At 65.0% G+C, this 12,220-nt stretch overlaps 1 protein-coding gene across 3 annotated transcripts; it reads left to right on the plus strand.

The window, feature by feature from the left end:
* Window positions 1-1,929: 1,929 nt before the first annotated feature.
* Window positions 1,930-11,246, plus strand: GPR35 (G protein-coupled receptor 35). 3 transcript variants are annotated; one of them, XM_045198163.3, is made up of 2 exons: window positions 1,930-2,347; window positions 10,303-11,246. In XM_045198163.3, the coding sequence occupies exon 2, from the start codon at window positions 10,313-10,315 to the stop codon at window positions 11,222-11,224; it is 912 nt and encodes a 303-aa protein (XP_045054098.2). In that variant the 5' UTR covers window positions 1,930-2,347; window positions 10,303-10,312; the 3' UTR covers window positions 11,225-11,246. The 3 variants fall into 3 exon arrangements, with proteins under 3 accessions (XP_045054098.2, XP_045054099.2, XP_045054100.2); XM_045198164.2 differs by lacking the exon at window positions 1,930-2,347 and adding an exon at window positions 4,732-4,913; XM_045198165.2 differs by lacking the exon at window positions 1,930-2,347 and adding an exon at window positions 7,089-7,179.
* Window positions 11,247-12,220: the final 974 nt, after the last annotated feature.

The raw sequence follows: 12,220 nt of genomic DNA on the forward strand, positions 1-12,220 counted from the left end.
AGCGCCACTGAGGCTGAAAGGCCAGGTTCACAGCCACCGCCTTGTCCCGGGCGGGTCCTGCCACACACTGCCGCTCACTGCAGCTGGCCGCCTCCGGTCTGGTGGGGGCGGTTCCATTCGGGTGAAAACTGTGTCCCACTGCTGCCATCCGCACTGGGGACCCTTGTGAGGGAGCTCAACCTGGGCCTGAAAGCCGGGAGGACCCTTGGGACATGCCCACCAGCTCCTGAGGGGGTGGTGCTGTGCACGGAGCTGTCCCCCCCAAGTTCACAGTGAAGCCCTACGCTGTGCAACGGTGCCAGGCAGTGGGCCTCAGGGAGGTGGTCAGGCTCACGTGAGGCCACATGGTGGGATTGGTGTGGAGGAGCGGACCCCAGACCCAGTGAGGGCGGCAGGGCTGCCGTCTGCCACCCAGGAATGGGGGCTCGGCCAGGAACTGAATTTCCCAGCCGGCACCTTGACTTCCGACCTCTGGCCTCCAGAACTTGGGAAATGGGACTGTCATTTCAGCTCCAGCCTGCGGCACCCTATCAGGCAACCCCCACTCAGATGGGGGAGCCAACTTGCAGCCACAGGCTTCTGAGGGGTACTGCCCCCTAAAGCCCAGTGGCAGTCCTCCGCAGTTGCTGCGGCCGTGTGAGCCCACCCTGAGACCATCCCAGGGAGGAGGCCATCCCAACCCCCACATCCTGATGGCCTTGCCTGGTGACCTTTCGCGGCCCATCTGTCAAACCAGCCATGTGTCCTTGCTCCAGGCAGGACACAGGCCTTGCGGCCACTCCAGCGGGTGCAGCCCAGGGAGGCCTGCAGGGGGTGCCCTCGAGCTGGGCCTGCGCCTCTGGGCTCTGCCATCCACCCGCCCCCCGCCCTTCAGTCTCTGTTGTCTGCTTGTTGGCTGCAAAGCAGTTCAATTACATGAAAACAGACAAAACCACGCATTTTGTCACTGGGTAAGATTCCCAGCAGAGCGCCTATGTGGGAGCGGGGTGTGCCGCCCTCCAAAGGAGGAGCCATGGCAGACAGCCGAAAATCAGGGGCTGCTCACTGCCCCAGCACCTCTGGGCAAGGGGCCCAGAGACCCTCCGGAACTCGAACAGGAGGGGCAGAGGGTTTGGGGCCCCTCAGCCAGACACCCTGGCTGTGACCAGATCTGGGGACATTCCTGGTCTCTTGCTGGGTGATGGGGAGGGATATGCTTGGTAGAGGCCCAGTCAGGGCCCACTGTGGGGTGGTGGAGGCCAGAGGAGGGAGGTGGGAAGGTAGCCTGGGGGCAGTGGCCCCTGTGGTCTTAGGACCTGTGTGGTTGGGGCTGAGGAAGTGGATGTCTGGGTGCAGTGGGCGGGGTCTCCGTGCACCTCCAGACCAGCCCCCTCCCGCCCCCAGGCCTGAGCTAGCCAATAGCAGAGACCCTCCAGCCACCAGCAGTGCTGAAGGAGTCTCCCCACCCCCACCTCCCAGGCAGCCTTTGCAGCCAGCCACAGGGCCTGCTTCTACTCAGCAGCTGTCTCTGGACTTCAGGGTCCTTGTTGAAGACTTGTCCTCCATGGCGCTGCCTGGTGATCTGGGCTCCGGACACACTCACAGAGTGTCCCCCAGCCCCCGTCCCGGCTCTGCCGTCTGGTTTGCCCTGGAGTCCTGGGCAGCCTGGAAGTGCCTGCTGGGGCCATGCTGCCTGCTGAGGAGCCAAGGAACATAGGCTGCTCTCCAGCTGTCCAGGGTCTGAGCAGGTCCCACCCTGGTGGCTGCACCCCCTATTGCCACGTGGCAGATGTCCCAATGCCTTGGATGCGTCAGCCTCAGTCTGTATCCTCACGTCTGTCACTGGCCCCGGGCCCCCAGGGGGCAGTCCGGGCTGAGCTGGGGCTGCAGACCTAGGGGCCCCTCCGACCCAGAGGGACTCACCGGGCGGCCTGACACAGCAGGGGTGTGTAGGACCTGAGGCGGTAGCCTGCCCACCAAGCTGATGGCAGCGCGGAGCCCTGGGCTGTGTCCATGGCCAGGCTGGCCTGGGGACACAAGCTGCTCTGCGGACCTGCCCATGGGGGACTGGGCGGGGCGAAGGCTGCCTGCTGCCTTCCTCCCCTGCGTCTGGCCTGGCAGACTGAAGCCGGCAGGTGTGGGCACATGCAGGTGGGAGCACCGTTCCGGCCTCCTGGCAGACTTTGCCCGCTCCGCCTGTTTGCACTTCCTTCCCATGGCCGCTTCCTGCGCAGAGGCACCGTGGCAGTGCCCTTCCCGCGGGAGCTGTGTCCTTCCCAGGCCTGGTCCTGGGTCTTCTCTCTCACGTCCTGGCCCGCCAGCCCTCCCCTAGGCCTGGGTCAGCCTCGGGGGCCGCAGAGATTCAGTGGTGAGTACAGAGACCTGGGGACCCTGGGAGCAGGTGGCTGGGGCCGGGGCCTGGCTGGCCGGGCCTCCTGAGCAGGAGGCAGGAGGGAGCTGGGGCCAGCCGGGCTGTGGCCAAGGTTCTCGGATGTCCCGTGTTCTCGTCTCTCTGTCTCTGTCTCTTCATTCACAGTCATTTCTTGCTCAGGGTCCCCTGTCTGCTTCGCTTGGTTTTACCGGATCTGCCCCCACGAGTACCTAACAGATGGAAACTGGCTCAGTGCAATGGAAGAGTCCCAGAGCTCCTGGGGACACAGTGGGGCTTGGGACCCGGCCATGCTCCCTCAGGGAGGGTCACCTCTGGTCTTGAGAATGAGGGTAGGGGGCAGGCTGGGCCCACTGGACCCCTGGAGCACTCAGCTCTGCAGCCCAGGGGGCCCATTTCTCCCCCAGCAGTGCCGACCATGGCCGTAGGCTCAGGCCGCAGCCCCACATCACCCAGTGTTCCTGGTGGAAACGGGCCTCTTCCCCGGGAGCTCGAGGAAAGTGTCCCAGGGACCCGCGCACAGGAAGTGGTGGCCAGCAGAATGATTTGTTCGTGTGGAAGGCCGCCCCGGGCTCCGTCTCTGTCCGTCCACCGTGGAAAAACAGGGCCAGAAATAGCACCGAGCTCCTGTGCCGGAGGGAAGCTCAGTCCAGCCCAGCACCCGGCCTGTGCTCCGGGCTGCAGGTCACAGCTGCGCAGAGGTGTCTGGGCTCCCACCCGGAGCCCAAGTGCGCAGTCCACTTGGCCGTCAGCCACGGTCACTAAGGCAGCGTGGCTGTGGAGAGAGCTCACTCGAGTGCACGGGGCAAGTGTGGGTCACGACAGAGAGAGCGAGAGCATGCTGCTTTTCCCCCTGGGGTTGTAGCCGGGGGCTTGGGTTTGGGACAGAACAGGTGCTTTTTCAAAAGTACCAGCCAACTTCCCAGGCTTTCGTGGCCTTTGGATGGGTCCACCCCCTAGTGAGACGGGCAGGCCTCTGTAGTCCAGCACCTCCCCTGCACCCCTAGCAGTCTGCTGCAGGAAGGGGGCGCGGGGTGTCGGCCCCCTTGGCGGAGCAGTGCTGTGGCCCCCTGAGGTGCGACACTGCAGCTCCCCGGGGAAGTGACAGGCCGGACCCCCAGGTTATTAAGCCCCACGTATGAGCCCCTCTGCCCCCCTCGCCCTGATTCGCAGCGCCATGCTGTCAGTGCCATGGGGGCCCTCTGGCCATCCCTCCATCCCAACAAACTCTACGGCTTCCCCTTCCACTTGTGAAAGTATAACCTGCTGGCCCTCACTGCGCGTCCCGAAGAAGCACCACACCCAACTCCCCTCGCTGCACCTGCTGGAGAGAGCCACGAGGTCGTGTCCGGGAGACGAGGCCTGCCCCTCCCACTGCCAGCACCCCGGGCACCAGTGGGGGACACCTGGGTGCTTTCTAGGCTGCCGCTGCCCTGCCTGGGGCAGTGCGGAAGCGTCTTTTCCATCCGTCCATCTGTCTGTCTGTCTGAAGAACTGGCCCCCACGAGGGGCATTCCTGCGCCAAAGGCCACACATCTCTAATTTTGGTGGATACGCAAGCCCCGCTCCATGGGTGGGGTGTGCCACGCTCGGTGTCCCTGGCGGGCGGTCTGAGGCAGCCTGCCCACGACTGCTGGCAGCTCTGGCTCTTGCCCGGGGGACAGGGAGCTGGCACTGGTGATTCATCTTTCTCTTCCTATGAGTCTGCTGCGTCCTTCTCAGCTCTTTGCCGAGCCCTTTACTTCTCCTTTCCCTGTGATCTGTTCGTGTTTCTATTAGCATCTTGTCCAATGTCCAGAGGAAGGGTCAGGAGGCCAGTGTCCTGGGGAGGGACCGGGGAGGGGTGTGAAGACACCCAGCAGCGTGTTTCTCAAGGGAAGCAGAGGCCCTCCTGCCTCAGTGGCTCTTGGGGGGCTGGGTGAGCTGCCTGCTCTTGGGCTCACCCCAGACAGACTGGGTCAGACCAGCTACCTTGGAGGCCGCGCCCTGGGGGGGCGGCGCGGGGGAGAGACATGCCCTTTCGCGGGGAGACACACCCTCTGCTCTGACCTCAGCGGCCCCCGCAGGTTCCCAGCTGACTTCCCAGCAGGGGAGAGGGCACCAGTCTCTCTGCTCATCACTTCTTCAGCCTGAGGGCCCCACAGGAACAGGCCCAGAATGCCTGTCTGGGGGGTGGGGGCGGCCGCAGTTTCCTCAGCAGGGGCCATAGCCTCCTGGAAGAGAGGGGGGTGTGATGAGTGGGGAGGGCCTCCCAGGTGGTCTGGAGCCCCGCCTGCTGCTCTATGTGGGGTTGGGGGGCGGTGCCCTGCGGGAAGGCAGCCTGGCAAGAGGCCAGCAGCCCGCCTCAGGCAGACAGAGCAGCCTCAGGCAGAGGGGAGAAGAAGACTGGGAGGAGTCAGCAGCCTGCCGCTGGAGCAGCGTCCTCAGCTGCCCCTTTGCCACTGCCGGAGGGGTTCCTGAGGGTTCCGGCAGAGCAGGCACGGGCTGTGAGCCACTGACCATCAGGGAGCTGGCCAGGGGAGGAGGGGCGCATCAGCTGGCAGGGGTGAGTGAGCCGGCCTTGGGGGCTGAGGCCAGCCCCGCCATGGTCTCCCCACACGGGGACCCTCCTGCTGGGGAGGGCCAGGCGGGCGGGGCACTGCAGCCAGCAGAGGAGGTGCTTCCACCACCTGTGGGTGTCTGGGCGCCCTGAGGACGGGCAGGGAAGGGTGGTGCCGTGGTGCTCCCCTCGCTTGGCCTGTGTGTGTGCCTGTGACTCTGGGGGGGTCTGGACTCAGGCACCCCTCGGCCCGTCTGTTCTCATGTCTTTGTAACTGAATGGTTTTTAAAGTGCCCCCATGACCTTTTTGTGACCCTTCACGATGTGTGGACCTCGGGCACAGCAGGCTCTGAGCGTGTGCCACTGGGGGTGTCCTCCAAGCCCCCCCCGCCCTGATTCTTGCCCTCGGTGAGTCCTGCCCACACTCCGCACGTTTGCTGAACACATTAGTGATGAATGAACGAATGAGGGAGTAGTGTGGGATTTCAGCCCCACAGCGGGGTGGCAGGTTTCTGAGGGAGAGAGGTGGCAGCTGCCAGGACAGGGTGGCCCCGCCTCCCCTGGGCCACTTCCCTCCAAGCTTCAGGTGGACCTAATGTGGTGACCATAGCTGAGGGCTGTTGCTCACAGCCCTGCAGCCCTTTCTGCCCCCAAGGATTCGGAGGAAAGGCCCAAGGCCCACCCCCAGACCTGTGCCTGACCCCACACGCTAGTCTGTCGCACAGTCTCTCCCAGGCCCAGCAGGTGCGAAGCAGGACAGGGCTCTGGGACCTCGGCAGGGACGGCAGGCACGGACTGCAAGCCGAGTGTGGGGGCCTGGCGGCGGCATCAAGGCTGCCCCTCGGCCTGGCCTCAGCAGACGCACTGCTGCGGCTGTGAGACTGCCCAGCCGTGAGCAAGAGGGCCTGGTCCAAGGCCGGAAGCCTGCCCAGGGCGGCCCCCACCCCCACTGGGAGGGAGCTGGCAGCGTGGTGGGCTCAGGAGTAGGGTGGGGGGGGTGGCAGAGACCCCTCCCACAGGTAGATATTTCTGAGCCTGCGGTCACTAGCGTCTACTGAGCGCCCACTGGGAGCCACGACCAGCACGGTCCTGTGTTCAGTCATTGGCTGGATTCTTCCTGCTGTTGGGGCCGCCAACCGGTTAACAGACTTCACTGAGGCCCTACTGTGTGCCTGGCGGTGACAAGTCGAGGTCAGGGGGTCCCTGCCACAGGAAAGAACTAAGTGCAGCTGACCCTTGAAAACACGGATTTGAACCTGCCGGGCCATGGACACGCGTGTTGTTCTCAGTTCACACCGTGCATGTGACTTCCCTCCCCGTGGTTTTCTCAGTGAGAGTCTCTCGTCTCCGGCTTCAAGAACACATGTCCAATGCCACACCGAGTGTCCGTTAGTCAGCCTGATGTGATCAGTGAGGCTTCTGGGCCACAGGAGGCTCCTGGCAGTCAGGTTTGGGGGAATCAAAGTTACGCGTGGGTTTTCGGCTGTGTGGGTTCGGCGCCTCTAACCCTGAGTTGCTCAAGGGTCAGGGCACGAAAGTCAAGGTCGTCTGAAGAACCCTAGGTAGAGGGAGGAGGCTAGGCGTGGGGGGAGGGGGAATGAGGAGCCCATGGAGTGAGCCCGTCGCCTGGGTCTGGAGGATGTGCCTGGGGGACAGGGGTGAGACCAGGCCCCTCCTCAGGGGCCCATGGGCAGGGAGCACTGGTCCAGGGTCTGGAGGCCAGGCCTCCACCCCCCACTCCGGCCACGGTCCCGCCCCTGCAGCAGGCGGTTGGGCCTGAGCGCTGCCCCACAGTCTGTGCAGGGAGACTAGCCGCGGCCAGGGTCCTGGGGGGAGGCCGAGGAGGCAGAGGCCCTGCCCAGGTAAGCAGGGCCTTACTGGGGTCCACAGGAGGCTCAGCGTGCAGAGGCCGGACAGGGAGGACACCCAGGGAGGACTTGGGGGCCCGGGGGGAATTTGGGACGGGAGCAGGGCCGCCTGGATGAGAGCCCTCTGAGGAGCAGGGCTTGAGCGGGACAGGTGGCTGAAGCCGCTGCAGGAAGGGGCCCTGCCAGCCAGGCCAGCCAGGGCGAGTGCTGCTAGCCGGCACGTGGGGTGTCTGGAGGTTTCGGCACCCCGCCTGGCTCTCACTTCCCTTCCTGGAAATTTCCCAGGTGGTTCTGGGCTGGGTGCAGGCGGGGAGCCCGTCAACCCCACTCAGCTGTCGTCAGTTTGCCCACCTTACGGAGCAGTGTCGTCGGCAGCTCAGTCCAGAAAACCAGGCTGCAGGCAGGTCGGTGCCAACCGTAGGGCCTGGGGTCCCACAGCCGGGCAGGGCTGTGCTGGGGGCTTGGAACCTCAGGGAGGTGTCCGACGGAGGCACTCGGAGCCGGGGTCGGTCAGAATGTGGGCTGCAGTTCGGAGGAACTTGGAGTGTCCCCAGGGCCTGGGCTCCTGCCTCATTGTGAAATCCACGTTGTGGGTTGTGGTCACCACTTTAAAAACTAGAACAGAAATATCTCAGTTCTGTGTTCTCCCCTCGGTGCGTTCTGTTTGATGAAAGCTTTTCATTTTTCCTTTGTATTTAACGGGGTTACATTGGTCATTAACATTCCATAAATTTCAGGGATACAAGAGTGTCATTCGGCCATCGTGCACTTGGAGCTCTGTCTCCTTCTGTCACCGTCCGTGTATGTGACCCTGACCCTCTTCTTCCCCCACCCACAGCCTCTGGTGGCCGCCACACTGCTGTCTGTGTCTATGGGTTTGTTTCTGTTCCTTCTGTCACTTTGTTGCTTTTTCTTTCACATTCCCCACGTGAGCAAAACCGTGCGGTGTTTGTCCTTTCCCGTCTGACTATGTCACTTCGCACGCGCGGCACTCTCCGCATCCGGCGATGGCGTCGCGAGGGGCAGCCTCTCACCCTCATTGGGACTGAGTAGCGTCCCAGTGTGCGCACACCCCACGTCTCCTCTGTCCCCGCGTGGACGCCGGTGGCTTCCACGTCTTGGCCGCTGTGAATGACGCTGTGAACGCATGCTGGGGGTCCCATATCGTCACGAGAAAGTGTTTTCTCATTTTTGGGTCAAGGCTCAGGCGCGGAATCGCCGGATTACGTGCTCTCTTCTTGTTCCGTAGTGGCCGCACCCGTTCGCGTCCCCAGCAGCGGGTGCCAGGGCTCCCTCTCCTCCGCACCCCCCGCCTTGCTCTGTGAAACTCCTGGCTTGCTCATGCACGCCAGTCCTGGGTCCTGGGGTGTTTCTCAGGTGGGCCCCGAGCTCCGGAGGCCTCCATGGTGCCTGGGCGCCGCCATCTGCCTCGAGTACCCCTCAGCAGTCTGTGGGGTCTTGGGGCCCAGCAGGGCAGGCAGACCAAGGGGCGCTGGGAGGCTGCTGGGGGCGGAGCTCCCCAGTGCACACACAGGCCTCTCTGCAGGGGAGGCACAGATATCCCGTGCAGGTTGAAGGGTGGCTTTCTGCTTCCTGTGTGGGAAGCAGACGAGGGGGCCTCTGCTCCCCACCCCACAGCAGCCTCCCCCTGGCTGGAAAGGAAGGGCCCCGACAGCTGAGCGCTTACCCCTGCGGCGGGACCCAGCCACCCCAGTGTGACCCCTCACCCCGCACAGTATCCGTTAGAGTATGGGCCACGTGCCTGGTCGGGAGGCCACTGGCACCCGTCTCCTGGACACATATCCCCACACAGGGGCCGGGCTCAGGCGGGGATACACAGTGGCCATTTAGGTGGGACCGAGGCCTTGAATGCCCCAACTTTTCCTTGGACACACCCCAGGGTTCAGAGATGAGGGCCCCAGAGAAGCAGTCCCAGCAGCTTCGAAGGGTTCTGGGGTGGGGGGGGTCTCACAGAGCTGGCCTGGCAGGCCACGGGGTGTCTGGGTAGGAGGCAGCTGGGAGGGCGGGGCTGGCAGGAAGGGAGGAGGCCAGTGGTGGGTTCCAGTGGGTTCCAGCAGGTTCCAGCAGATTCTGGGCTCGGACTCAGCTGCTGGATGAAGGCAGGTGTCACAGAACTGGGGGCAGAACAAGCCGCACCCCTCAGACACGGGAGAGAGCCGGGAGCTTGGGGGCATCTCATTCCTGGGAAGGGGTTCATGAAATTGTAATTGCTAGCAGATGTGCCATTTTAAAATTCAAAAGAGCCGGGACGGCCTATTTGCTGGAATCTCCCTGTTCTTGGCGGAAACTGCCCCTGCCTGTCTGTGTCGGCAGGTCCCCAGGGAGCCACAGCCCGGGTGGCAGTGCTAAGGAGCCTGACGACTCAGCAGAGGCTCTGGGCGTTTCTTCTCGCCAGTGTGTGGGGGCTTGGGGGTGCTGGGCAGGAGACAGAACCAGCCCAGCCTGGCCCTGAGCCGCCCCGGGGGACTGACCCCCTTCCATTCCCCACCTAAAAGGCAGGGAGCCCCCAGAGGGCCTGTTTTCATGGGAGAGGGAGGCCACTGTCCCCAGGTCCCTCCAGCCAGAGGAGCCAAGGTAGGGGGCTGGGAGGAGGCATGGGGGGTGCCCTGTGCTGCTGGTGAGGGGGCACCGAGGCCGGCACAGCTCAGGGTGAATCTGGAATCCGTCTTGGCATCAGGCGCAGTCGCAGGGAGGCCAGATCCCTGAACCTGTCCCCCTGCCCTGGTAGGCTGGCCCCGGCCCCCCTGGGCTGCGTGCTGGAGCATGTTCAGGGGACGAGAATCCAGCGTGAATGGTGGAGGGTGAGGCTGGGCGGAGCTTCTGATGACGAAGATGATGGGGTGGAGGCGGCCCAGTGCAGCCCTGAGACCGGCCTGGGCCTGGAGGGGCCGAGCCCCCCTACTGCTCTGACCACAGGGAGCTCAGGGCTCCCTGCCCCAGATGGGGCCGGGGGTGGGCCTCAGCACCCAGGACAGGGTGGGCGGGAGTTCTGGAGGTTTCTGGGGGGCTGACCTGAGCCACAACCCCTGTTGTCCGGGGCCCCCACTGCCAGATGGCTGGGGTTGGGGTGGATGTGACCTCTCTGCTGGGTCCAGGCGTGGGTCAGACGCGGGTGTCTCCTGCAGCCAGGTCTGGGGAGGGGTGGAAGGGCCTTGTCCTCCGCCCACCTTGGAGTCACCACCCCCAGGCTCCCTGTCCTGAGCTGGCTTGGCTGGACTTGAGGTGGACAGTGAGCTCCCACCTTCCTCTCTGCCCAGCAGCAGGCCAGGCCCAGGAGAGCCGGGCTCCAGAGAGGGCGAGGGTCTGGCTCTAGGCCTGGGCTGGCTCACTGTGCCACCCTTCTCCAAAGGCTGTGGTCTCCCTGCCTGTCCCATAGGCCTCAGTGTCTGTGAGTTCCTTAGAAGGGTGGTTCACCTCCGGAAGCTCCGGCCAGAGGTGGGCGGGGCTTCGCCAGCCCCTGGGCTCCACCTCCTGCCTGCCCCCTGAGCCCTGCCTGCCTCCTGCAGCTCCAGGACCATGAACAACAGCTCTTGCCCCGCCTTGCGGCCTCCGGACACACACATCCACTACGCCTACCTGGGCCTGCTGCTGGTGCTGGGCCTGCTGCTGAACGGCCTGGCCCTCTGGGTGCTGTGCTGCCGCCTTCACCGGTGGACAGAGACCCGCATCTACATGGTCAACCTGGCCTCGGCTGACCTCTGCCTGCTCTGCGCCATGCCCTTCATGGTCTACTCGCTGATGGACAGCTCATCCACGGGGGACACGGTGCTGTGCCAGGTCTCCCAGAGCGTCTACCTGGTCAACAGGTACATGAGCATCGGCCTGATCACGGCCATCGCCGTGGACCGCTACGTGGCCGTGCGGCACCCCCTGTGTGCCCGCAGGCTGCGCTCCCCGCGGCAGGCGGGGGCCGTGTGTGCGGCCCTCTGGGTGCTGGTGGCAGGCTCCCCGGGGTTCCGCTGGGCCCTGAAGGACCAGGAGGGCGGCTTCTGCTTCGGGAGCCACGCCCGGCAACGCCCCCAAATCATGGCCCTCTCCCTCCTGGGCTTCTACCTGCCTCTGGCCGTGCTGCTGCCCTGCTCCCTGCAGGTGGTGGCCGCCCTGGGCCAGAGGCCTGCCACCGAGGCAGGCCAGGCGGAAGCCACCCGCAAGGCCGCCCGCATGGTCTGGGCCAACCTGGCCGTGTTCGTGGTCTGCTTCCTGCCCTTTCACGTGGTGCTGACATGGCGCCTGGCCACCGGCTTGCACACTTGCACCATCAGCTACGCCCTCTACATCACCAGCAGGGTCTCGGACGCCAACTGCTGCCTGGACGCTGTCTGCTACTACTACGTGGCCAAGGAGTTCCAGGAGGCCTCCGCCCTGGCTGGGAGCCTTGGAGTCAAGGCCCACAAGAGCCAGGACTCTCTGTGTGTGACAGTGGCCTAGGAGACGGGCATGGGGTCGGGGAGGCGGGGACCAGGGCCAGGCACTCCGGGTGGTGCCGCCTGATGGAGGGCAGGGGGACCCGTGCCCAGGAGCCCTGGAGAGGCCTGGAGCTCGCCGTGGCCGTGGGCCAAGTCCTGCAGTCCTGCTGCGCAGCGAGGCCCCAAGCACAGAGCCTGGGATGGTGACCGCCCCACTCCTGGGATGGAGGACAGACAGGATCGAGGGGGACTGAGGCCTGAGCAGGCCCCCCGCCAGGAACCTGTGACACAGCTGCACCCCTGCTGAGTCCAGAGCCTGGTGCACCTGGGCACTGGGAACCTGCCTGGTGCTGGCGTCCACCGGGGCTGGCCAGGACCGAGCTGTTTGTGCCGCCCAGACTGCGAGGAGGGAGGTGGGGGGTGGGGGCGTCTCTCCGGGGGACTCTCCATTGCCCTCCAGCCTGCTTCCCACCCACCAGGCTTCCCGGTCCCCTGAAGTCTGGTGGCCGCCTGGTTTCCTCCTGCTGGCACAGGCCGGGACCCCTGCACAGATGCGGTGGGTGGGAAAGAGGGGCCGTAAGGAGGTGGCCGTGGTCTGTCCAGGGACACGCTCCCGTGCTTTGTTCAGGAAGCGGGGAGCAGGGTGCCAGCCAAGCAGGTTTGCACGGCAGGGCCGGGCGTCCAGACTGAGGTTGAAATGACCAGAGCTCTGCAGCGGCTGCTGTGGGTGCTGGTCCATGTGGGCCTGGGTTCAGAGTCCAGCGCTGCCCCCTCCCACCTGCATGTCCTGGCCCCCCGGCAGCCTCCCCGCTCTGTTCTCCCACTGCCACATTCTGGCAGGGCCAGCCTCCCTCACCCCAGCCAGGGCTCTACAAAACTCCCCTCACCCCTCACCCCTCACCCCAGCCAGTTTCCCCACGTGTCTGCGCCCCACCCTAGCCCTCCAGCCACCCCCAAGCCTGCCTGCTGTCATCACAGCTCCGCCCTTCTGGGGATGGTTTCCAGCCCCTGGCCTCTG

This window comes from Desmodus rotundus, chromosome 2 (genome assembly GCF_022682495.2).
Source record: "Desmodus rotundus isolate HL8 chromosome 2, HLdesRot8A.1, whole genome shotgun sequence".
Lineage (NCBI taxonomy): Eukaryota > Metazoa > Chordata > Mammalia > Chiroptera > Phyllostomidae > Desmodus > Desmodus rotundus.

Excerpts from the sequence above, each read along its gene's own strand:
- GPR35 (XM_045198163.3), top strand. The coding sequence starts at position 10,313 with ATGAACAACAGCTCTTGCCCCGCCTTGCGGCCTCCGGACACACACATC.